Here is a 26,671-nt window from a genome sequence, read left to right on the forward strand (position 1 = left end):
GCATTCAAGTGCCGTCGGAAGTATTACAATCACTATCGGAAACACGCATTTGAACCACTCACTCTGAGAGTGTAGCGTATTGTATTTGGTCTTTTGTAGAAGTTAAGATATCTAATGTGATTATTAAGTTTTTTATTCTTACAATTTGTCCTTTATTTTCGACCAACAGCGAGTAATGCACGACGAACAGCGTGTAGGACTGAAGTGCTGTAATTTACGAGCATACCAGGTAATTTTGAAGGCAGCATGAGAGATCCCGTCTCATTGGATATTTAAAACTAAACCATTAAGAAGAATAAGTTTTTATATTGAGGTTGAACTGACAAAATAAACAAAATAAGGTCATATTATCAGTTAATAAAAGGTCAATAATAATCAGTAATTTTAACTGACAAAAAATGTGATGTAAGCAGGTGAAAGTGTCATTGCTTTTTAAAACAGAAACAGACAAACAAGGAGGTTAGACCAAATTATTTTATTTCAAATACATTTGTCAAGTTGATCTCTGTACATGTAGTAGACGTGGCACAGACTGATCAGCTGTGGTTTTGTTTTCACAAAAGTTGCATTAACACAGAAATGAAACTGTTTCAGCAGGGCGGTGCATCATCATCACCAACATCATCATCATCATGGGTTCAGACAAGCTGAAACTGAAACAATGTGTGTTGCAGTTTTCAGAAAATGGTGTGGTCCGTTTAGAAACATCTATCACCTGTTCCACAGGGGTTGAGAACAAATAGACACATGCAGTTTGTTTATTTATAGGTCAACATATACATCCAGTAGGCAGTATACACAAACTACAAATTAATCACTTTATGTGCTATCACATTTATTATCTCATACAGTCCTGCAAAAAAGTACCCAAAAGTCATACTTGAGTAAAAGTAAAGATACTGTGTTAAATATTCATCAAAGTATCAAAATTACATGTAAGAGTAAATTACACAAATATTTACATGTACAGTATGTACTGTATACTATGGGTTGACCGATTACGGCCCTGTCCGATTATTTGATCTGATATTCAGCATTTTACTGGTTATCAGAATCAGTGTTTTTCTTTTTATCCAACTAAGGATAGATTAAATGAATTTTTAAAAATGCGCTACTTTGGTGCTTATACAGCATGCAATCTGCAAAGTAATTGGTAACTAAGGATATCAAATAAATGTAGTGAAGTAAAAATTCAATATTTGCCTCCAAAATGTAGTAAAATAGAAGTATAAAGTAGCAGAAATGTGGGAATACTCCAGTAAAGTACAAGTACCTACAAATTGTACTTAGTTAGCATTAGCAGTCCGACAGTCCAATGACAGTGTACAATAATCTTAAGGCCATGTGATATTGGGGGTCGGTAACGGTAACCAGCTGTATGGTGCTCTGTCAAAAGGGCATTGCTTCAACTGACCATTCAAACGATCTCTTGGCCTGACGGACTCCTCCCCATCATCTAAAATAAAGTAAACACCTACAGACCCGTCCTCAAAGCCCACAAACACACGCTGCTCACACACAACCAGAGTCAACGGACTCTTACACAGACACACACTTCCTATTCTTTCCCCATCTGCGAGTCGTACGACTGAGAGGACTGGCCTCGCATGCACACAGCTTTTCTCCAGAGTGTTGAAGTGGGATACTAAGGCTGCGTAGCATCCAGTTTTATCCAAACAAGCTTTAGTGACAGGACCTTCAGCCTTGAATGAGCACAGCCTGACCTGAGATAGGTCCAAGAGTTTGATGTCTTCATCTTCAGTGGAGAGCAGCGCAAAGCTCCCATTAGATGACATCTGGAAGACTTGTGGCTGACAGTTAAACGCATAAGGCAGAAAAAAGTGCCTGCACACCGTTTCTTCTGCTACCTTCCAGGTGTACACTGCCCCTGAGGCGGCCATCACCACCACAAAGTCTGGGTGCTCTGAGAGAGTTTGGAAAGCGACGACATGCTCCGAGCTTGCCACGCAGGAGAAACGCTTGCTGATCGAGCCTGACCACAGACTGGCAGCTAACAAGTCTCCGCTGCGAAGGCCAATAAGGAAGGTGCTTTCAGGTGACACCTGGGCGTCAGATAGGTACAGGTGTATGCTGCACACAATGCTCCCTTGTTCCAGCTTCCAAACCCTGGACAACTGTCGTTCAGAAACACTCACCCCACAGTTACTATTCGGGGTGATCAGGATGTCTGTCGCTCTGCTGCCACTCATACGTAGGATGTTCTGACCTGATTCTGTCTGCCAAACATGAATATCCCCTGATGAGAGTGTCACAAGGTGGATGTCATCAGGAGAAAGACGCAGTTTTTCCACAGGACCATCATGTAGGAAGCCTGCATGTGGAAGTCCTGTGTCTAAACCCCATCTCCACACTGTCTCTGACCCATCAGTGGTGTAGAACCACTCCCCTGTTTGTTCGACCACCACTTCTTTCACTCCACGGCGCATTTTCAGAGCTGCACCTGCAGCGCCTATCGCCTCAGAGTCCCACACTGTGAGGCAGCCGTCATGAGCGACACAAATGACACCTGAGGCTGTTCTGAGGAGCGTACCCGGCTGATTGTTTGTCTCTAAGGAGAGCACGCACTCCCCTGTGCTGACCCTCCACACCAAGACTAGAGGATCTAACAAAGCCAGGAAAAGGTGGCCTTCCTGGGAGAGAACAGCTTGAGAGAATGCCCTCCCCTGAGGAGCTAAGAACTGGTCCCACAGCTCCCAGTCACATGTATCCCACAGGGTAACCTGGTGAGACTGACACACCAATAAAGTGTTGATTTCATCTGAGTGATCTGTATTGAGGATGTTGTTAGATTTATCCCCTGTAAAGGTTTCTTTGACACGTCTGGGTGGTTGTGTTTTCGCATCCCAGAGGATCACATCTCCCGTCCTGTCAACACATGCCAATTCCTTCTTATCTTCACAGAGGATCATCAGTGCAACTGCATTGTGATTAGGGTTTGAACAGGTGCTAAGGAGACCGCCGGTGTTCGTGTCAAATATGGACACTGTGCCTTCCTCGTGCCCACAGTACATGTAAAAGCCATTAGAGGAGCAAACCAAACAGGTCACAGAGCTCTGGCACTGGAAATGAGTCATTGTCTCAGTATAGACATCATAAGCACTCACAAAACTCTGATCTTTCCACCACATGAACAACTTTTTCTGACATGCAACAAACCCTTCCATTCTTTTCGGTATTTCTTGGCTTGACTTTGGTTCAAACTCGAGCTGCTGAAACACTTCTGGGCCTGTCACGTCCCACAGAAAAAGCTTGTTGCATTGCGTAGAAAGCAGCACGAACTGTCCGCTACTCTTCACTCCTGCAAACTTCAGCTCCTTCTGCTCACAGCTCAGTGATAGTTTGAGTACCTCACACCCTGAGCCTTTCCAAAACCATGCCGTTCCATCATCCATGACCTCTGCGACAATACCACATTCTGCCTGAGCTACTTCCACAACAGAAGCTTCCCTGGTTTTGGCATCATGCTTTAAACACTGAACAGAGGGAACAGAGGAAGGAGCAGGGCAAAGCGCTACACCTAATCCGCTTCTTCTTTCCTTCCTCTCCTTTCTGATTTGTCTGACAAAACCCTCAAGTGCAGGAAATGCCTCCAGATAAGGGAGGAGGCTCGTCTCCATCAGTGTGGACAGCAGCAGCGGTGAGCTCTGCAGTAAGCAAGCGCAAGACTTCAATATGCTTGCTATGAGGGCTCTTTCCCTTGAAAAACGGCAGTGGGATGACCCCTCGTCACCTTCCAACATGGCTACCAGATCTCCCAGGAGTCCTGCTCGAACCATAGCCTGGTGAAACCCCAAAGACATCAACAGCCCACGCTCCAACTTCTCCCTTTTGTTACTTTCCTGCAAGTGATGCGGCAATTCTAAGACCTTCCTCAAGTTCACTCGGCCGACCTCTTCGGAAGAAGAGTTGAAGATAAACGGCTGGTTGGGAGGCTGCCTGTTGATGTTAATATCCATTTGGGTGGTGTCCTTGCTTGGTGAAGAATTCTGGTTTACAAGAAGTGGTTTAGCACATCCACAAGCCCATCGGCCACTGAAATAGTCCGCCATCACCGAATGCATCTCCCTCCTCGCCTCAAGAGTGCCTAAATACCTCTTAAGCACGACCAGCTTAAAATGTCTGCTCACCCAGGACAAAACATGCAACCCTGCAACTGTCCTCCTGATAAGAAACCTCCTCAGATCCAACAGAAGTCTCTCTACATCGATTTGCGGGACCCTCATACTGTAGGAAGGGCTCTCACTTAGTTGAATGTACTCCGACAGCACCTCATCATCACTGGACAGCAGGTCAGCCAGTTCGGCCTCGGTGAGCCCAGTCCTGGAGATGGTGAGGAAGGAGACGGCGCGGGCAACGATAGGGGAGCCGTGTTTCTGCTCGAGTTGATCCAGCAGCGCGGAGATGGATGAATGGACGCCATCGGGGAGAGACGACTCAGTCACGTCTGAATCTGATGATGAAAGAAGAAAAATGGACAGAAGGAAGAGAGAAAATGTAGTGTAAACATTTTGGTATTGTGAATAAAATCACAGGAAAAGGCCAAAACCAACAACAACTTTAACAACGAATGCTCATGTACCCAAAGCCTGATATTCCTCATAGAAAGCCATAGAAATGTACTTTATTATGATGAGCATGTAGTATTTAGTTAACTTAGACCTAGTCCCACACAAAATGCATGCTGTAAATACACATACACATTGTATATACTCACTAAAGCAGTGGTTCAGTAGCCCTCCTCTAGAGGGGTTCAATATTTATGTCTCCTCTTGAACTTGTTTTTGGCACCGTTGATGTATTTGATTGTTTTTCCTGCAGATGAGGCGTTCAAGTACGGGACAGCTAGCTTTCCCTCTTTATTTCAAGTCTTTACTGTAAAGTCTATCACTACTTTTTTGTACATCTCATACTGTGTTGAGACTTTACATGTATTACCATTTCTTTGTGCTTTGTTTAAAGCAATAAATCTTTACATCACTGCTTCAAAGTTTTTATTTCTGGTGGCTGGAAAACTGCCAGAGTATATTGTACTACAACACTGCTCGTCTGATCATCATAGCGATGCCACCTGAAACTGCTGCCACATCACGACACAAACACATGGAAGGAAATCAAAGAGGCGGTGTTCTTGATTCTCTGTATATGGCTGTTTGTCACAAACTTTGTTTCAGAAAATGCTGAAGGCAGCAAGACTGCATTATGGAACAGGGTTTTTAATATGCCGTTTTAGAAGTTTCATTATTTTCCTCAATTCTCCTAATACTTTTTAATGTGTTTGTAAATGTCATATGAAAATGTAGTTAATGCAAATGTCACCTCATTTTTCATGCAATAAAACATTTTCAAAAATGTAAGTGAAAAACTCAAAATCTGTAGCTAAAATAGTTCTGAACAATTACAGTATGTACACTGATTTGAGTAGCATTTGCTGAATTCTACAGTCCCCAGATTTACAGCCTTGGTGTGGTGGAAATGATGTATTTACTACTCATATAATTCCTATTTACTTCTTACATATGTTGAAGGATGATCCATGCCTCTTTCTTTTTGTCTGTGTGCAGGTCAGTCTGACCTTCGGTGCGCAGAGACCATTAAATCAAAGAATCCTCCTCGACATGGGAAGCTTTTATCTTTTCTCTCTCACACACATTATTTGGAAATCTCTCGAGGAAGGAGGATAGATGAAACACCCAGGTGTAATCTTGTTATGAGTGCTTATAGACAAAGATGAGAGGATCTCTTTTATAACTGCTTCCACGTGTTTTTGATATGACTAAGATTGGTATGAGAGATGAATTTATGTAAAAGATCTGAGTGTAAGACAGCTTCAAGGTATAAAATAAGTGTTTATCTCAGCGTGCACATTATGAAGTAACCTTTGTTTGTGTACCATTGTCAAAGGTGTGAAACACTGTAAGACTGGAATTGGAGAAGCCCTTTATGTGGACCTGTGTACCACATAAAGGGCAGGGAGGTCAGAAAGTGTTGATACATGCAATAATGCATCATTGGTTTTGGTCTTTTCATGTTATTTGTTGAATTAAAGAAGAATAAAGAATATCACCAGACATATCCTTTATTAATCAAACTGTATTAGTTGTACCGGAGTGCCAGAGCGAGGTGTGTAGGTGCAGGAGTCGAGCGTAGAGAGGCAGACAACAAGATGTCAGCGCCTGGTTCACCAGCGCCTGTTGTCCGGATGTCACCCTCCGCCCTGAGCTGCTCAGCAGTGATGCCAACATTTTCACACACTGCTTCCTGTCCACCGATCCCAGCGGCACACACACATAACCTGACTCCTCCTCACCGCCCTCTGATACAGAGTTTGGTGGACTTCTTTGCGAGTTGATGGCTTGCAGGATCTGTGTTCGGTTGGAGGAGACCGCGAGGATGACTTTGACATTAGGAGGAAGTGGTGAAGGGAGGCTCCCTATGATTTGAGGCCCAAAGTTGTTTTTGATGTGATCAAGACCATCGAGGATTAGAACTAGAGGATGTTTGGGAGAAGGCATGACAGAGAGGAGGGATGAGAGACGTTCTTTAACCTCAGATAGGTCAGGTTTTATGATGCCAGTAGGATGTGGGCATGGTATGGTACTGAAGTGATGGTCAGAAACAGGTTCCCTGGTGGTGGGTTCACAGTTGGAGCTGTTGGCCCTGAGGTTACTAATACAGCCAGGACCGTCCAGGTCATTGGGATTCTGCTCAGAGGAAGATATGCTCCGATATCTGCCAGCTATTTGATAACACAGGCTCGACAGCAGGTGTTTTGGGTGAGGGTTGATGGTCAGGTTGCAAAAATAAGTGATCACCACAGGATCACAGTCTGGTAGCCAAGACTTTATCTGTGGAGAGAGATAAGAGATGTTATAAAGTCTATGAAGAACAGACCCTTGGGTTTGTTTGTTCTGTTTATTTGTTGGTTGATTATTCTTGTTTTTAAAGAGCTCTAAAGATACTGTAAACTTATGTCAAATCGCTTGAAGTAATTTTAAGTAGAGCTGCAACTAACATTTATTATAGTCCACATACCTGTTGAGCACAGTGTGCGAGCAGAACTGCTTTCCCTGTGCATGGTCCGCCTGTCACCACTAGTGGGCGCTGTTGTTCCCTCTGCTTCACATAGGCTCTGACCTACAGGACAACAAATGACAAGTCAGCTCTGGTGATGACCTGAAATAACTGACGTTAAGTTTCATCAGAGTGGCAAAGAAACAGCAAAGTAGATCAGAAAGTACCTGTGATGTGACTTTAAATTGATAAAAAAAAGAAGATGTAGAAGAAGAAGAAAACCACTGAATTGTAGAGTACTGGATGTTTTTATCTATTGATGAGAATCTGCCACAACAAACTTTGTTTTGAATCTTCATCAGTTATCCATCTTAATAATAAATCAGACATGACAATATCTACTTTTGATCTGCTTTTTGTCCATCCAGAAAAATCATCCTGACCTTCTCCTCTTCTGGCCGAACGACGTCATAAAATCGGGACATGATGTCACATAGCTCCTCCTGCTCGGCCTGCTCTCTGGCCAACACGAGCCGAGAGTCTTCCCTGGTTTCTGAGACGTCCACGCTGTCAATCAACCCCACGAGGTCGGCGTGCACCTGCTGGCACAGAGACTCGGTGTAGCCCCACCTCCGGGCTGTCGTGTAACCATGGCGACGGTCACACTCTGTGGTGATGGTGTAGACCAGAAGCTGGGACGAAGTGACGAGACCTGGGAGGAAGTTGTCACAGAGCTCTGAGAATAACTGTCCATCAGCGGGTGTTGTCTTTGGGTCAGAAGTGGCGGCCTGAAATTACGGGACATGAAAAACAAGTTTTGATCATCGTCTGTGGCAGTTTTGATACGACCTGCTTCTGAAGGACGTATTTTATATGAAGCTATTTCTATTATGCTGCAAAGCCATCATTTATAAGACATGATTAAATGTGTTTAAGCAAGCAAAGGATGTAAAACTTCAGTCAGGGATGTGTCAAGTATATCTCTAAAGGTAAACACAAACCATGTTTCTCTGTCAGGAACTAATATGCTTAAATAAAATGGGCACAGAGCACTCATTCTGCAATTCTCCCATATTAATAAAGGCTTTACCTGTGTTATGCATCTTATATCATATTTACTTAAATCAAAATTCTTATACAACATCTCATATCCCTTATCACATCGTTATGTACCCTTTGGTATTATACTATACCAGTGTTGTATAGTGTAAGCACCAAAAAGTCAAGTTAATTCATCAAAGATATGGTGTTAAAATATTACTTTGGTAAAAGTGAAAGTCACCTATATGAATAATAATTGAGTAAAAGTCTTTAAGAGGGGTTAGTAACAAACAAATCAATGCTCGTGAGAAAGTAATAGATTACCTCTGACTGTGGCTGTGAGTTCATCTGTCTCTTCTCTCTGTCTCCTTTTGCGTTGACAACCTTGTGGAGGTAAACCAGGCAGCGTCTGACGATGTCATCGTCGGGACGGTTGTCCAGAGCAAATCGCAAATCTGCGTCGAGGACTGGAGAGAAGCAGCACAGCACAAAAAAATGTAACTACACTTCAACATTGAGCCAAAACCCACAAACACAGACATACAGTACAAACGTCTCACCTGATCTGTAGTAGCTCTGGGCTCTCTCTGGGGACATGAGACCGCTGTGGACACACAGACTCACAGTGGACTGAAACACCTTCCTCAGCTCGTCTTCTTTAGCCTTCATCTTCATCTCCTCTTCCTCATTAACCTAAACAAAGATTGATAAATACTTATGTACAGAACAGCACCACAGTTTTATAGCTGTGTGTTATGTAATTATATTATTTATCCAGGCAAATAATATCTCAAACATGACAACATACACCACATAATCAGTAAAATCAGGGAGGTTGAGTGTGATCACCTGAGGACAGCAGGTGTGTGTGTGTGCAGGTGTCAGGCAGTAGGAGGGAGGGATGGTGTTCTCGTCCCTCTGGTACACCCTCTCCAGCTCCTGGGTGCTGACGCCCGCCTGCTGGCTCTCCTGCAGCAGAAGCTGGTACTCCGACACCTCCACCTGAGCAGGCAGACTGGCTGTGCCATACTGATGTCCTACCAGAGCCTGCAGCACCACCGTGTGGACACAGAAGGGACAGCAGCATTAGGATGCACCATAAACGACTGGTAAGTACACACTTTTATTGGATTTTAAGGATTTATTTAACTTTATCTCAGGGAATTATTTAACATGGACTGATTTAAAAGGCTGATAGTGTATACCGTGTTGCTGCAGTCCCTTTTCTGATCACTCTGTTTTTCTCAAACTATAATTGAATATAATATTTTTAAACACTGGTGCTGCAGTAGAGCCTGAAGCACGCTGCACTACTGTACACTCACTTCTTAATTAACCCTGCTGATTCATTTACCAGTAAAAAAGGTCCCGCTGAGCTCTCTCTGCATTCTTTAATCAGCTGCTGTCTGGTGATCTCATCTGGCCAATGACTGGGATCACTGGACTCGAATGGGTCAATCACCTACAGACAGACATGCAACATAAAGGTTAAAACAATTTCGAGGACAGATGACTGAGGATCAGTTTATGGAAAGCACACAGCGAGGTGTAATAACAATTGGCCCCGGGTTGGCTCAGTGACATGTGATATCCTTCCTTCTTTCTAAATACACATGCTGCTGAAAAGAGACGGCACAATGTGCTGGCTGAACTGCCACACAGACTAACACAGCGTGCAGCGACTCGCCTTACAGCTGCTCCTCCTCTTTATTTGTCAGATTTAATTAGGCAAAGTTGAGCAGAATTGAGCTCACTTTCACAGGAATGGCCTCAGGGGGACAGTGTGAAAGAATAAAGGACGCACCGCAAACACACACACACATACACATACACACTCTCACACAACTGGAAGCTCCCAAATGATATTGCTTTAGTGCTCCACTGTTGACAGTGAGCCATGTTACACAAATGACTCTTGATGATGTATGAGTCTGACTGTATGAGTGCAGTCAGTCAGCTATTCCTCCAGTAGACTGACAGAAAATGTTGGCTGCAGCTTTTCAGAGGAGTTTGATTCCTTATTGTTCATAGTTGGACTGTTTCTGACCAAATGAATTCAAAATACCAATACTTTTGCAATGTCTATGAAATTTTAAAAAATGATAGCAATCGAATCTATCTTCAACTTTGTTTACTGTGTTTTTAAAGAGGGTAAAAAATATGATAGTGAGGAGAGAGTGTACGAAAGAACATTTACTGTCAATTACTCCTGAAGAGTCAACCAGATGAACTCATAAACAGAAGATGCACAAGGCCAGTTGTCATTATAATTAACACATTTTTAATATTTCTATGTCAGTTTTCATTTGAAGATGCATTCTAATCTTATCGTATTCATACTGTTATTATCAAGTGAGTTTTATTTCACAACTTGTTGAACATTATGACAATCTATCCCTGTTTTTATGTTTATTCTACGTCACTGTGCGTGAGTTCTTTGCTGTAAAGCACTTTGAGCTGCACGTCTTGTATGAAAGCTGCTACACAAATAAAGTTTACCATTACATTATGAATATTCATTAAACAAAACAATTAAACACAAGAACGTGAACAATATTGTAACTTCATTTCAAACCAAACATTTGTCACAGTAGCTGAATGCCCCTGCAGTAACTATAAAAGATATTGATAGTGCCAGTGGTTATGACTGTACAGTGGAGGCTTTAAAGCAACATTACGTAGAAATTGGCATTTTGTGCGATTTGGCGCCCCCCCACAGTTTCTGAGTGCAACACCACTGTGGTAAATACAAATCCCAGGTCTGTAACAGTTTGTCAGATGTAATGTAGGTGGTAACTACAAACAAAACTCATTACATCATGACAATGTTATGTGTTTAAAACATGTATGTTGAAGTAAACATGTATGTAACGCTGTGATCCTACCCTCTCACTGAAGTTACATAGTGCAGAAACAAGTGATAGAGACACCATTCACCCTGTTACAAGACACAGTACCATCAACATGATTTTGAAGCTGTTATTTTAAGGCATAAAAAGTTATATAATGTTGCTTTAATGTCGCATCAACCGTGCAGCATCCTGCCTCAGCCAGTTTGTTTATGGTGCTACAGCGAGAGAAAGGAAGTAAAACTTTAAGTAGTTTCTTAAAAGAAGTAAAAAAACAACACAGATACAATAATCACTGATAAGTTTTCTATGTCGGATTTAGAAAACATGTACTCACCCTGACATCCAGTCCCAGTGTGCGTCTACAGTGCTCTCTCAGTGTGGGGAACACACTCTCTCTCAGAGCTCGGCGCTCCACCACGCTGTCTACACAGAGCATAAACACCTCACTTCACACAATAACTCATAAAACATAATAAAAGAACACATAAACCTTGATAAATCATTTGCTTTTTTGAATTTCAGAAAATTCAGCTCGACTTTGGTGTAATGAATCATCTACTTACCCTCTGGATTGGAGCACAGATAGAGTTTGACACAGGATGAGCTGTGGGTGGACTTTAAAGGAGAACGGTCCATTTGTTTCCCTCTGGATCACATTACAAATCAATACCTGTTAGTTAAATAAGCCAAATAAAAAGTTCAGAGTTGCTGCTTCTCCTCTGCGCTGCTGTTTAACTCTTGCCTTCTGCTCCACTCAGGAAATTCTGGCCTCGAATGTTTAGAGAGTGTTATCATGATCACACCCACTTCCAGTGACTGGATTGTCCATGTAACACACACATGCACTTACAAACACACACAGTCAAATTCTCAGTCTTTTACATACTCAGATATAAACACACAGGAGAAAAAAGAAGAAAAGACAGATCAAAAAGCAGAATAGCAGGGAGAAACAACTTTTCAATATTTTTTTATTAATTAACATTTGTACACAATAAATACAAACTTTGTTTTTTTTTGTACAGTCAATAATAATATGCAGAAAGACTTTTGCACCTGTTCTCATTATTGTCACCGTCACAGTCTGTGGAGAGAGAGAAGGCTAGTTGTTGTTCCACCATGTTGTTGATAGCAGCAGCTGTGCGGCTGCTCCAAATCGAAGGATGGAAAATAAAAAAAGAATTATACAACACATAAAAAACCAGAAACAGGCCCATACCAAATAATTAAACACCGTAGTGGACCAGAGGGACTGTTATAAAGGGGGAAATAATCATGTTCAAAGAGCAACTGGCAACAAAAAGCCATACATCTTAAATTTAACAGAAAGTCTGATTGAGCATTTATGTTGGGGAGTTCTGTGGGACGCAGCTGTAAACGATAAACTTCCAAACAAGTTTGAAAAGTCTTAGATCTGAGAGAACTCGAGGAGAGGCTGCTGTTCAAAGTCGACGCCAGCAGAGGAGCAGAGGTATGGATCTGAAACTGTAACTGATTCCAACTATCAAACGTTGTGTGGATGCTACAAATAATGTTGTTTCTGAAAGCCGATGCAATTTAAGAATTAATTTGTTGTGTTTTCTTCATTACTTGCGTCACTTTTCTCGATCCGACATAATTCAACTCTACCTTGCAAAGACGAAGCCGATCAACCAGTTTCAGCCTTAAGCTGTGCCCCAACTCCAAACTACATATCAATAATACTTTTCTTAATACTTCAGGCTGTTTTTGCTGTTAATGTACAAGAAATTAACATCCTTTACAGCTGTGTACCAACAGGAAAAGTGCTATGATACTGCTACTTTAATAACAAACGTGAAAGCAGCACTGATTGAATGCTTTAATTTTTGCTTTCAGTCATATTTCTGAGCTGTCTCACAACAGGGCACAATTAGTTTTAATTGTTTCCAGCTGTGAAGAGCTCCTGCATACGGCTACATACTCGCCAACCCTCCTGATTTTCCTGGGAGTTCTTCATTGCCCTCTCCCGGTCACAATTCTCCCATATTTCTCCTGATTTATGACAGCTTTTTTGCACTCTTTCCCATTTTAGTCACCTGTTTCTGGTGCTGTACAGCGTGCACCCTGCTGTAATGTTGCACCTCGTCCTCCTCAGTGAGTGAGAGACGGATAGAGAAATGGCGAGGAGATTTAATTAATGGAAACTTTTAATGTCAATCACAGAGGGGCGCACCACGTCACTTATTTGACTGCATTTTACTTATTTAGTTACTGTCATTCTTTAAATGTCACCAGAATGCAGGAAACGCAGTCCTTGAATCTCAAACATTTCCCTAAACCCTGCTTGGTTTCGAAATCCTCCCTATTTCTGAGGCCTCAAGGTTGGCAGGTATATATCTGTAACATGTTGGGACAGTACTTTACATCAAAAATTAAAAAAGTACATTTAGTATCCATTTAGGACAGCTTTGAGTTTATTTAGATTTTTCCCCCTACATAATCTAACTCTGGTTGAATGTAGGAAGGAGCTGGGACACATCTTTACATCTTCTGCTGTCGCATGACCAAAAAATAAAACACATTCTCTCCAGGTCTTCATTCAAAACATCCCTCTCTTTAATTTTTTTTTGTTTTTCTTTTTATAAGTTAAGGAAAACACCAAATTACATTGTCCACAATTATCTCCCCATCTCTTTGGAAGAGTGGAGAATAATGATCATAAAAAAAAAAAGAAGATCATCAGTCACACTGAAATAAAAAAGGATCCACCACAGAGTCAGAATGAAAAGAATAACTCCTTTCTGCTCATCCTGATGTGTGTTAAGGTACTGCTACTTTCCAGGGAAGGTACAAATAAATAAAAGTGCTACGCTGCCCTTTAGGCAAGGAGTTTTAAAGGCTTGAAGGGTATTTTAAGGGGGACGATTTATTTACTTTGAGTAAAAAAAAACACAAAAGAATTGTACTTAGCTCCATTTGAATGTCGTTTGCAAGTTCTGTCCATTTAGCACGATGCATTTCTTTTATACATCTCTTTTGTTTTCTATTTCTAACACCATCATCATAGTTGAAATGTGAGACAGCAGGAGAACAAATGGATGATATCGAATTCAAAAAGGTTAATTTCTTGTTATGGATCTTTTCAGTGCTGTATTAAAAAAAAAAAACAGACTCACATAGTGATGTGATGGAGTTGCTTGGCAAGAGAAAAATAATACCATGTCAACTAAACGAGGATATATGTTATAGGTGAACAAAATCAATGTGAGAGGAGATATGATCTGTAGGGATAAAAGCTATACAGTTCAGTCTGTGATTAATAAAAACCCCCTGACCCAAAATATGATCAGTGTCTATATCATCTCAAATAAATGTTTTTCTTTGTCACCACATAGTGAATACCAACAATTTCAGTGCCTTTGAAAGCACTATCGACCTCCTCCTGAACCAACCCAAGCGCTCAGAGGGTCACAGAATGAGAGAAGATATAGCAGGGTGTGCGTAATACAGTATAATGTAATGTGTGTGTGTATATGATCGCCACCGATTCACACTGACTGCCGATGGACAGAACAGACATTAGAGAAACAGAGGGAGATAAAGAAAGGAAGGATGGGAAGAGAGGTGGAGAAAAGAACAGAAGGGAGGATCCAGCCTCCTTTTTTCTCTCTTTCATCCTCTCCCTCCCTTTCCTCTTTCCTCTCTCCTTCATACTGTATTTACAATGCCCTTTCAGTATAAGATGAGGATAAAACTTCCACTACATATCAGACATGATATTCCATTCAGCTGAGTTAGTCTATATGAAACGCTGTGCATAAACATTCCTATGACAACAGTAATGTACTGTACTAATACACATTGAATACGTATGATGATAAGGACTATATATTGCGAGGGAAGGGCTGGCGAGGGGGGACACTGCGTCCACACACCACCCAGATTCTCTGTCCATTTACTTAAACCCCAACTGCAATCCAAATCATGACGCGTTTGGCAAGTTTTATACTTATTCACTCTCATCAGGCTCACTTGTGAAATGTATCAGACAAGTCAAAAATATAAATCATAAAACAAATCAAATCTAAAGTCTGTCATTTGATCATTTATCTAGTCCCCATTGTTCTTACTGCATAGTTGTGTGGCTAACTAGCTTACCTGAAAACACTGGTGGCTAAACACACTTAGCACAAAGCTTTTTTGCTAGCTACCAAGCTGAAGCTTATTTTTGGGCATAAAGCTACTCCAGCTACTGAACCTACTGTAAATCAGCAATATATTATACTGAAGCATTAGTGTATAAACTCTTGTAACAATAACTAACGCATTTTAGCTAGCAAGTTACTTTCTATGCAAGGAAGCTATTTGGAAGTTTACAGACAGAATTAATGAATTAATGAATTAAAACGTGTACTTTATACAGTGATGCTTCAGCTGTATGCAGTATATGCAGTATACAGTATATGGATGATTAGCATTACAATAGTGTAGCTGGTGCAGTTGAATGGAAACATAAGGTTCAGCTATCTTGCCACACACCCTCTACATTGCTTCAAATACAAGCAATTTTCCGAATATTATATTTTTCAGTATATGCAAGAGAAAAATGTTAAATGCGGTGCTGAAAAGGAACATTTTCGTGGGAAAATTGGATAAATGATTAAAGTATAAAGCTTTACATTTCTTTTTAATGTATTGAACAAAACAATATTATTATGTGTTGAGTTGAGTTATATTTTTGGCTTGTCTTTAACTACATTGTGTCACTTTCAGGGCTCAATTACTTTTCTCATATTTAATTATTTGTTAGCAAGTGGGTGAAAAAAGTGAAATCTCTGAAACGTAGCAGAATTATCTTCCTTTGAAGGAGGAAAAAACTAATTACAATATCTTTAAGTAAGCTTAACAAGATAAAAGAAAACTTGCCAAGCCCATCATTAACTTTCCCACACTCCCCCTCTCTAGACATTCTTCCTCCTCTTCCTCTTCTTCAGTGTGCTCGGGTTTGCTGCCCGTTGAGGTGAAGTTTTAAGGCAAGAATGGAAGGACGGGGGAGGGCGGAGAGGGACGTGGGGGCGGCTACTGCTGCACTTCATTAGGAAGCTAATACGGAGATTATTTAATTGGATACTCTGCCCTCTCTCTGCTCTCCTCCTCAACTTGAGGATGAGAGAAGATGCGGAGAGGCCGGGGGTGTCGGACGTGCTTCAGTTCAGTTTACTTCACATCACTTTATTTAAGCCGACTTCAGTTCAGAGCAGTTCAGTTCCCCAGCCTGTAGGATACGTATGTCTGTCATCTGTTTTTGTTTTTTATGTCTCTTTAACCGCCTGCCAGCCTGTCTGTCTGTCACACCAGTGTGATCTCCACCTCCTCCGTCTTGTCACTCTTCTCCTGCTGTCTTCGGGGGTGCTGTTTGGGTGGAGGGGGAGCTGCTCGCACCTGCAAGGAAACATAATAAATGTAAATTTAAGAAGGAAACAGGCAATGACAGAGATGCCCTACTTTTCTTTATTTGACAAACAGCATATTTTTCATTTCCTGCTGTGGCACACACAAAGTAAAGAATATTTATTCTCTAATTTTAGAGCCTTTTCTTAGTAAACACAGTGTTTTGAATGGTTATCATCCATCCTCCAATCGGTATTTAAAGGGCATTCGTTTTAATCAAGACTGACCTTTACATTTCGGAAAAAAAGGAGTAAAGAGAGAACCATGTACCATGAAGTTTGAATTATATAGAGCTGCAACAAACAATTATTTTTCTTATAGATTATAACGTATCTGTAGTGTACTGATTCATAGGTTTGGTAAATAAAACGTAAGACAATACAGTCAAAAGCCAGGTACAATTTCATAAAGGTGTCAACAAATTGCTCTTTTTGCCAAAGATATTCAGTTTACTATCACAGTAGACAAATGAGCATATTGTTGTCGATTTGTTGAGTTTTTTGTTGATTGGCTTGTTGATTGTTGCCATTTATTCTCTAATCCACTTAATAAACTCTGATAAAACACGCACCGAGAACAACTGAGTTTGTTACGCCGAAGAATGTGAAGTAAAAAGTCCTTGCTGATCTAAGATCTTGAGCTGGCCTTGTGGCGATGTGACAAAAAACTAAATAATGACCTACATAACTGTGGAGGAAACAAGTCTTTCAAACATTTCACAAATACACTATAATTACAAACCGCAACATGCGTAAAAGCCACAAATCAACCCCTTCTCATCTTACAACCCCAATCCCCAAAAAAGTTGGGACGCTGTGTAAAACGTAAATAAAAATATAACACAATCATTTGCTACAGAGACACCGACTATATATATTGTCTTTGTACTGTTTTCAACTGAGTATATGTAAAAAAAAGATTAGCATATTATCACATTCTGTTGTTGACGTTTTAGACAAAAGCAACCTGATGTATGTATGAAGTGAAATCTAGTCTGTCAGACAGCTTCAACTCAACAAGTTTTGCCAACTTTGCTTTGTGAACCTAAAAACGAAACTGTGATGAGAACATTATTGGACCCATCAAACTAGAGATATTAGTTTTGTCGTCAAAAAAATGACATCCAAGCAAACACACTTCTTGAATAAGTATTATACTAACAGGTCGTAGTTTGCCCGGGCCTCCTTCAGGGGTGAATCTCAGTGGCTGAGGAAATCCTGGAGACACTGGACTCCTGCCAGAGCTTTGATCTACAGAGAGAGAGAAAGGAACATTTCTATATACTCACAGTAAAAAGCCACAATGACCTCTTTGCAATTAACTACGTGCGTATGTGGCTTACTGTGGGTGGATAGCGGTCCCTTGTGAGACGAGTTGGGCGGTGGAGGCTTGTGCTCCCCATTAAGTGCGGCGGAGGGTGAGCGTGGAAGAGGAGGCGGGGTTGAGGTCTCGGGACTGGTGAAAGGGCTGATAGGAGGTTGGTCATAGAGTGGAAGAGGTGGCAGAGACGATGGCAGCTTCAGAGACGGAGAAATCTGGGGAAAGGGACAGAAACAGATAAATACTGCCTGATCAACAAAAGGTTTATTTGTTTCAATAATTCAGACCATAAGTGAAAAATTGAAAGGAAAAAAGTATCAAAAATTGCCTTGCCCTGATGGAGACGCTAAGCGGCGCTAAGTCTAGATCCTTAAATCTACATTATTGTACTTTTTTGGCCCCTTGGGCCCACAAGCACAAGCTAAAGAAATCAACATGGCCATCGTTATCATCGTTAGCATCGTAAGCAAACAGCTGCTTATTTTCACATCCAGCACACACTGAGAGGTATTGACAATAATTTGGAGTTGTATTTCTGTCCACTTGTTGAATCTAAGTTCAATGTCGACGCTCTTTTAGCTCTGTTGTTAGTCTCCATCACTTCCTGAGGCTGTTTAGCTGCTGAATGCTCCACTATGTTCACCAGATAGTTGCTAACTGTGTCTGTCTGCCCTTTGGTGTGCAGCAGATAGTGTACAGTGGGGTTTTAGAGCTTTATTCAGTGAAATTAATGCTATGAGAGCAGCAAGAATTAACTAAACAGTTAATTTGCTCTTGAAGCAAAAAACTAATTGAAAGATGCAAAAATGCTTCATAGAGCTGTGGGGAACTGCAGAGTCATATAATTCTCTGTGCGTTTGTCGCTAGAAGCAACCACTTGTCACTTTATAGTTATTCATCCACTGTTAATGTAAAAACGTTCATTAGAACAGCTTTAGGATTTAGGTCTTTTTAGGCGAGGCACTGTTAAGAATACAGAAACATTGCTGGCTTACTAGTTTGAAGTGCCACTAAATACAACTTGACTGTTTCCGTGGCAGCAACCAGATTAATTTTTTACCAATGTTCCCCACATATGACTCAAAATAAGTTAATAGTTGTTGTGTTATGACTCCAGGCTTCTAGGAAGGGAGAGGCTGTATCCTTCCTGTTGCTGAGCCTCTAATAGGGCAGCGCTCTGTGCCACAGATAAGACCTCTTTCTATGATTGCAGCACCGGGTTTTTATCAGAGCCCTGCAGGAACACAGCAGTTCTGATCCACTGTTTGTGAACTCTGCCCTGCTGATAGATCTACTGGACAACAGCCAGGAAGGGAGGGGAGAGGGGGGAAAGTGGCACCGTAGACTACACACTGTCCTTGGTATTTCTGCCCTGAGGAAATACTGATAAGACTCACTCCTCCAGAGTGATGCACTAATTATGTCACTTTAGTTGGAGTGCAAGTCTCCATTTTAAATCTGCCTTGCTGTCTTTTGCCACAAAGGTGTCTGAGATTGCATCAGCATACCTGTACATCACCCGTCCCTCCTCCACTGGTCTCCCCATTCTCAGTGAAATCCTCTACCAGCACAGAGGGGAAGACGCCCACCCGTCCGTTTAGCTCCCCCTCCCAGAAGCCGTCGTCCGTCTGAGTGTCGCGGCTCAACAGGCGGATCACCGCTCCCTCAGAAAAGGAGAGTTCCTCGTCCGCCTGGCCCTCGTAATCATAAAGTGCGCGTACATACATCACTGCAGCGAGAAAGGAAGACAGAGAGAGAGAGAAGGCAATAAGAGATACACAGAGGGAATAATTATTCTTGTGGAAATGTAGTTCCTTGTCTGCCTGGCCCTCATTGTCATTACGAGAATGGCACACACCACCGGAGAGAGGAAGATACAGAGAAGACAGACAGGCGTAACTGTACTAATAATGAGGTGCCTGAATTTCCCCATGTGTCTTCTCCTAGTGTTCAATTAGAGCAGATACACAGCACTACAAAGACAGAGTAGAAGAAGAAAGAAGGGGAGGTAAGGAAGGAAAAATTATCTACTGTTGCTTTCATGAGGTTATTTCATCTTCCTGTTTTGGCATGCAGTGAAAACATGTTTAAACAATGGTTACCATGGTCAGTCTGGTCAGTCTGTTAGGTGCAGTCCAACAAGCCCGGTCAACGTTAGTCAAAGCAGAGTAAGAGTGTCCAGCCGTCACTCATTATGAACCTTTTATTACACACTGTGTGTGAGAGAGTTAATGTTTGTGATACATCTCAGCTCTTGGTCATTTTATGAAACTGTTCTGCAATTTCAGCCACTGGTGTTTTGTTCTCTTTTTGCCCAATTTTACACAACTAAGGCAGTTGTTGTAGCCCTTGTTTCTCTTCCAGTGAGGCACTAGAATAGTAGCAGCAAAAATGTTTCCTCGTTTGATGGTAAATGTGCTAAAACAAAGGCTTTTTACTGAACACTGTTTTAATTTTTTGCCGTTTTGCCTTCACACTTCTGTTGATTACAGCAACCGCCAAAACATTTTTTTATCTTGTTTCCCCCAGCAAGTTAGACGACTCACACTTGCTTATTCTAATAACACCCTGCTTTGCAAAATAAGTGTTGTTTACAGCTGGATTCCGAGCAATTCCAGCGAAGCAGTAAAGAGAAAAATGCCTTAATCAGAGGCACATAATAACCTCATTACACTGGTACAACTGGAACTAGCTTGTTTTACTCAAACTCCTGGCATGCAGTTTAATTATTTCAAAGAATAATTTACCACTTGCCTGGTTTACGGCGTACTTACTGTTTGTGTCTCCGTTGATGCAGTTGGAGTGCAACTCTGGCTCGGTGGAATTTGACGAGGTGTGCGATCGAGCATCGAGCGTAGCCAGAGACTGGAGCATGCTCAACAGACTGTTGGAGGTCGGGAACTGTAGGTATTTCTCTGGGACGTAGCCCACCTGGCCTGTCTTATTGCGAGCCTGGAAAACACACGCACAGAGACACACACAGTGAAGTGCATTCACCGAGGCATGGGAGGAGAAATTTGAATACCAGGAGACCATACAAGATTGTGACACCAAACAGAGCCCATCAGATAATGCTTCTGTTGTTGTTAATGTAATCACAATGCACATCTGTGTGTGTATTTGTGCACCTTGACCCAGTCCTCCATGTCTCCATCCTCAATGACCTCCAACATCTCCTGTTCATCAATCGTTAACTCATCCGGCTGAGAGGCCTGCAGGAGAGACACACAGAACAGTGTCAAAGATAGAGAAAGAGAGACAGAGGGAGTGAGAATGGAAAAAAAGTAGTTGACCGAAAAAGTGGAGGGAATATCGTTCCCCTCAGAGCACCTTAAACCTCGACTGTCTCGTGATACATGTAGCTTATTAAATGTATAACTCTGTCCTTTTTTTAAGGATAGACTGAATATTGGATCTGATTTTCAGCACTTTTCCAGTTATCTCAGTCGGTATTTTTAGTAAACTGTACATAGTTACTTTCCATCACTGACTATTCTAAATTTTGACACTAAGATTTTAAATTTTACTCTAATTGTACATCAGTTATTGGGTCTCCTTGACTATTAATAATCGGTATTGGCTCTGAAAGAACCATATCGGTTGATCCACAGTAGAAATCAAACATCTTGTTTTTTTTCCTTCTGATTTATTCCTTCTATGTACAAGACATTCAAATAGTGCAGTAAAAATACTCCATACTACCTGACCCAATCATTAATTATTTAAAATTAATCAATTAATTACATTTTAACGCTGTTGAAAACAAACAGAGTCGCATTTCCAATAAATGCAACACTGACATTTAACTAGTCTCCCTGTGTATTTGGATGTCAGTGATTGTGTGTGATATTGTGTGTTGTGGTTGAGCAGGTAGCTGCAGACATTTGATATGTGTATGTGTGTGACCATGTAACTGCAGAAGCGAAGACTGTGTGTCTTTGTCTGCGTGTGTGTGTGTTTATACCTTGTATGAGTAGAGGACCTTGCAGGTTAGCGGGTAGTTTCGGAGGGTTCCTGAAGGACTGGAGCTGCTGTCGTCAAAAACCTCCATGTTCTCTTCACACTCTTCTCCCTCCTCACGCTCCAAGTCCACTGTGCCCTTTAACACACAAACACAAACACAGCCACGTAAAGTCAAAACCTCTGATAACTACAAGGACAAATATGAAGAGATCAGGTCACCTTTCATACTGCAGAGTAAAAATAAACATTACTCTTATACTCCAGATCCAATAAACAAAAGACGTTGATATATATGACAGCTAAAATACTGAAAAAAGCTTTATAAAAAACTACTTTCTACATAACCTCTTGACTCTAACTCCTGATGTACCAATGCCTTTACAATCTTGCTATGTTATAATTATCCCAATGTCTACTTCCACCAACTCGTGTATATCTTATCAAACAAAGACACACTGGGACATGTTACCTTGTTCCCCTCTTCCTGTGTGTTTGCCCTCTCTTAATGCTCTTCATCTATAGGAACGCTTACCTTTTCTTCCTGCCTGAGTGTGTCTGTCTTGCTCAGTGTGGTTACTGCAGCTTTTAGATACAGGTGTAGAGGGACTAATGTTTCATATGATCCAGCCCCTCCCTCTTTTGTTCCATGAGAATTTCACTGGCTTATATGAAGGTCATGTGATCCAGCTGGTAGAAAGATCCATCACACACAGCAAACTGAGCTGGCCAAAACAATGGAGATGGAGTGTGTGTGTGTGTATGTGTGTGTGCGTTTATCCATTCCTAAGTCATTGTGTTTAGTCATCAGATTTCTGTTGACACAGTAAACTCGACACCAGTGCAGAACAAAACAGATGTGTGTTTTGTATATGAGCTGATATCCCCTAGAAATAAGAATCCTTTTCTCAAGGGAAACACTAACCGTCAGGTGTGGTCCGAAGGTGTTCCCTGCTAAAAATTAACACACTCTTATCAAAGCTTTCCACTGGGATAGCTTACTAAATACCTTTACAACTGAAACAGTAGACACTGCATGATTCTTACTTATTTGCTTTACAAACAGTTATTTTCACATCTACAGTACAGAATGCAACAACCTGCATTAAGGGATTGTTAAGAGAAAGTAGTGTAGTGTTCATAGTATTGCTTTTGTTCCATCATGCAAATTATTTAGGGTAATATATAGTGTTAGGAAGTTACATACTCATGCCATTTTTCACCAAAAGTAACACATATAAGCCCAAGCATCCTTCACCATAACTTCGACACACGCCATAGCATCGCATCAGAAAAGGGGCAAAAACGAGCACCAAGCTGGTGATTGGAGTTGCAGCCAATAAGTACTTGTGCAATGGAAGGGTCATTTAGCATGAGAATGAATGCTGATTTTGCGCTTTGCCACCTAAGACAAGAGTCAGATGTTCATGGATGTTGGTGGGTTTATTGTCCAGTGCGAAAGGGCTATCAGAATACGTACACTCAAATAAAGAGAGTAAGTGTTGTGGCCTGTTAGTAGCCTGGCTCAGCCACAAGGCTCAGTGTTAATTAATTCCCCTAGATGTACGCAAATCATTTTCCAGTATCTACCTGTGCAGTGACAGTACTTAAACTGTAGAGAGGGAGTGATTTCAGGCACAGCCAAGAAATAAGTGACTGGGTGGAGAGATAAATTCAGTGGGATGGAAGTCAACCGCTCAGGTCCATATTTTGAGGCTTGGTGGCAAAGTCATATTTATTGTTGGCTGCATGTTTGCTGTGCTACGTCACTCTTATCCACTTTACTGCATTGATTTAAAGGTACACTGCCCTGCCTCGGGGCCAATTCCATTTCATCCCTGAACTAAAATGACTGGCACGTATTTCAGTAATAACCCAATAAAATATCGCCAAAAAAATTACATCTACCAACTGTACAGCTGAGATGCGGACCAATGGCCGATTTTATTGGTCCTGGAGGTAATAACTGTGAAAGTGATATTGTAATGAAGCCAGTGGCTGGCAGAGAGATTTGGCCTACAGTATTTCATAGTCGTAATAATAAAGTTGAGTGGAATGAAGAAAGGATAGAGGGAAGTGCTCGCTCCCCACTCCCATTGTTTTTCTGTGCTCTCCTCCTCAGATTATTCTTCACAATCCATCCATCCCTTCTTCTCTCTCTGACCATCGGTCCTCTCTTAATCGCTCCTTAATCAGCAAACTGCTTTTAACAATCCTGTGTTCCTCTTCTTCTTCTTCTTCATCATTTCCTTTTTTGTGTTTTTGCACCTTGTTATTATAATCCCTCTTTCTTTGCCTCTGTCAGTCTCGTAAGGCTCCAGTACACTCCGAATAAAATCAAAGGCTGTTGAACTGCTGTCAAATGCCTGAAAACTCAAACTGCCTCCTGGTCTGTGCTATTAATGACACCCATGCCAGATGGAGGAGTTTTCAGCAAGTCTCGCCTCAAACTAATTTAGCTTATAAATAAAGGAAGAGAAAGTTGAACCGATGCCTAAGGGACACATAAATAAAATGCAAAAGTTCACATTACCACCTACATGCAGTATTTGGAAATGTGTCAGACGTTAGAAACATGGTCACCATTTTGTCCTTGCAAATTCTAATATATTTTGCTGTATACTGGGGCCTTCTATATTCATATTCATCTATGTTCTCTGCAGTTTTTCACAATCCCTCCATCTCTCTCACCTCTGCATCCAATTTTACCTCAACATTATCACTGTGATGCCACTCCTTCCTCACCTCTCCCCTCCACCCTCTCCCTCACATCACACCACCTCTCCTTTTTCTCAGCTCGCTCTCTCCCCTCCCCATCTCTCTTCTTCAGTAATCGTCCCCCTCTTTCACTGCACAACTCTCCCCCTTTCCCCCACGACTCTCTCTCCCTTTCTCACACTCAGTCGCTCTATCTTTCTTGTGTTAGCTGTAAGCTGCAAAGTCATGTGAGCAGAGTGTCAAGTGCTTCCAACCGAGCAGGCCGACTATGTTTAGTCCTGCTGACAGACAGAAACACACACACAAACACACACCTCCCAACAAAGTCCCGTGTGGGATTACACTCATGGACATACACTCCCCATATTTCCAACGGAGAGACAGAAATGCATACACAAATGCACAAATAAAAATGCACATAAATATCCATAACTCACGTACGCATCCAGTTATACACACACACACGAGGAAACAGAATATAATGCTGCATTATTAATTGAGCATAATTAGAGGTTACATTAAATTTGGCATGAGTTTTATCACATCTAGCTTTAAGAAAAATACCAACTAAACCCATCAGAGGTATTACTGTAACATCACTTTTGGGAAATGTAGGCACTTTTAAATCTAATTTCAGGGAGTGGTTCTAAAGAATTGGGAAATGCACTTGTGCTCTTTCTTGCCAAGGGCTAAGCTAAGCTAACCAGCTCCTAGTCCTAGCTACATATTTAGCATGCATACATTAGAGTGGCATCAATCATCACATCTAACTGTCATGGTTTTGGTTTTTGATTAGTTATATCCTGTTTTCTTTTGTAGTTATATCCTCTTGTGTCTTCTTATTACTTTCTACCTCCTGCCACCTGTGTTCCCAGTGTTCTGTTTCCCTCCTGTGTCAGCCTCGTTAGCACTGCACTGTTAGCAGTGTCTCTCCACCTGCACCTCATCCCCTCGGTAGTTTAGTTTGTATTTAAGTCTGTGTTGTTCCCTTACTCTTTGTTGGTTCGTCTATTTTCGTCCATGCGTCTCCTGTGTTCCCTCTGTTCCTGATTTGTTGTGGTTTTCTGGTTTGTCCTCAGTTTTTGTATTGCATTGGTATTTTCCTTTGCCTGCCTTTTTGTCACCAGTTTTATGTCACCCGCCATTTTATTGTTCGCAGTTTTGGATTTTTGGACACGCTTTTTGTTTTCAACCTGCTGCTTCTGTGTATCTGCATGTGGGTCCTCGCCCTTTTGCTATTGTGACACTACTTCTCACCAAGAGTATTTCCCAAAATATCAATCTGTTTGTTCATGGTTGAATGATGTATAAAGTAGGAAAAAAGACAATCTAATACTGCCAGTAATGAGGAAAGAGTGATGTGGAACTGCCTGGAGTCCACCTCCTCCCCTCTGACATGCATTCACACTAATAAACACAATGAGGTGATAAAAAGGTCCCTTCAGGCTTCAGATCTGTACTTAGTCTATCTTGTCAGTAAAGCTAAGGGTCATGAAATAAAAACTGCAAGTTGTGTGAGGACTTCATCAGTATTCCAGATGGGATGTGGGCCATTTTAAGAGGCTGTAACTGGTGTGACAGAAGATTAGGCAGAAGAGGCTGAGGTCAATTATCTTGCAATTTACATCACTCAGGAAGTGATTTGTCAGGAGAACGGTTCTGGCTTGGTGGTTTTCACTTATAATGAAATCATAAAGGACGAAAAGTCCATGATTATGAGCCCTAGAGTTTTAAATTACATTTCTGTGTGTTCTTAATTTAAGTCAAGTCAAATTTTATTTAAATAGCTCAATATCACAAATCACTAATTTGCCTCATGGGGAAGTCAGTGCAGTGCAACAAGACAAACTGTTGGGCAAACAGATGGGCCAATAGAAGATATATGACTAACATACAGTGACACAATTCAGTGGTCTGGTGATTTTCATTTAAAGTGAGTAAAAGGAACCAACATTCATGCAACACACATCAGCTACAACTTGTGTAATGTGGTGAAAACATACTCTGCTACTTCTGATTTGTAGACGTGAGATTTGCACTTTGCTGCCAAGTCATAAACTGCCGCAACTTTAAAATTAGTGCCAAAATATTTTATACATGTACTGTATGAATTATTATTAGCATCCAATGTTTGCAAATTTTATTAATACGCGTTCTATTTTCGTGAGAAAAAAGGTAAGAACATCTGCTGGCTTGGCAAGAAAGCAGCGACGCGTGCACAGTGAGGGGAGGTGTCTCACCGACAGTGAGGGATCGTGGGAAGTGTAGCTGGCCCAACGTTCATTCTCCAACTCCTCCATCACCTACAGCATGCACAGAGAGAGTGAAGGGGGAGG

At 41.4% G+C, this 26,671-nt stretch overlaps 3 protein-coding genes across 3 annotated transcripts in view; all 3 read right to left on the reverse strand.

The window, feature by feature from the left end:
- Positions 1-506: 506 nt before the first annotated feature.
- LOC141008722 (NACHT and WD repeat domain-containing protein 2) lies at positions 507-8,982 on the reverse strand. Its single transcript, XM_073481190.1, has 7 exons — positions 8,923-8,982; positions 8,634-8,766; positions 8,398-8,540; positions 7,476-7,820; positions 7,054-7,155; positions 6,125-6,866; positions 507-4,471 (listed from the first exon to the last, which is right to left on the reverse strand). Exons 2-7 carry the CDS (start codon positions 8,746-8,748, stop codon positions 1,335-1,337), a joined length of 4,584 nt encoding a protein of 1,527 aa, XP_073337291.1. The 5' UTR covers positions 8,749-8,766; positions 8,923-8,982; the 3' UTR covers positions 507-1,334.
- On the reverse strand, positions 8,827-11,561 carry LOC141019975 (NACHT and WD repeat domain-containing protein 2). The gene is made up of 4 exons (XM_073495016.1): positions 11,489-11,561; positions 11,260-11,348; positions 9,428-9,535; positions 8,827-9,120 (listed from the first exon to the last, which is right to left on the reverse strand). The coding sequence occupies exons 1-4, from the start codon at positions 11,559-11,561 to the stop codon at positions 8,827-8,829; spliced, it is 564 nt and encodes a 187-aa protein (XP_073351117.1).
- A 397-nt stretch (positions 11,562-11,958) lies between these two features.
- Positions 11,959-26,671, reverse strand: part of LOC141017873 (F-BAR and double SH3 domains protein 2-like) — a 73,270-nt gene continuing 58,557 nt past the window's right edge. Inside the window, exons 14-21 of the mRNA XM_073492669.1 lie at positions 26,576-26,638; positions 21,622-21,756; positions 20,786-20,869; positions 20,432-20,609; positions 19,166-19,386; positions 17,680-17,872; positions 17,499-17,587; positions 11,959-16,328 (exon numbers count right to left, since the gene is read on the reverse strand). Of these exons, the coding sequence (XP_073348770.1) occupies positions 16,236-16,328; positions 17,499-17,587; positions 17,680-17,872; positions 19,166-19,386; positions 20,432-20,609; positions 20,786-20,869; positions 21,622-21,756; positions 26,576-26,638 (1,056 nt within the window). The 3' untranslated portion in view covers positions 11,959-16,235. The remainder of the gene's footprint in view (positions 16,329-17,498; positions 17,588-17,679; positions 17,873-19,165; positions 19,387-20,431; positions 20,610-20,785; positions 20,870-21,621; positions 21,757-26,575; positions 26,639-26,671) is intronic.

This window comes from Pagrus major, chromosome 2 (assembly GCF_040436345.1).
Source record: "Pagrus major chromosome 2, Pma_NU_1.0".
Classification (NCBI taxonomy): Eukaryota; Metazoa; Chordata; class Actinopteri; order Spariformes; family Sparidae; genus Pagrus; species Pagrus major.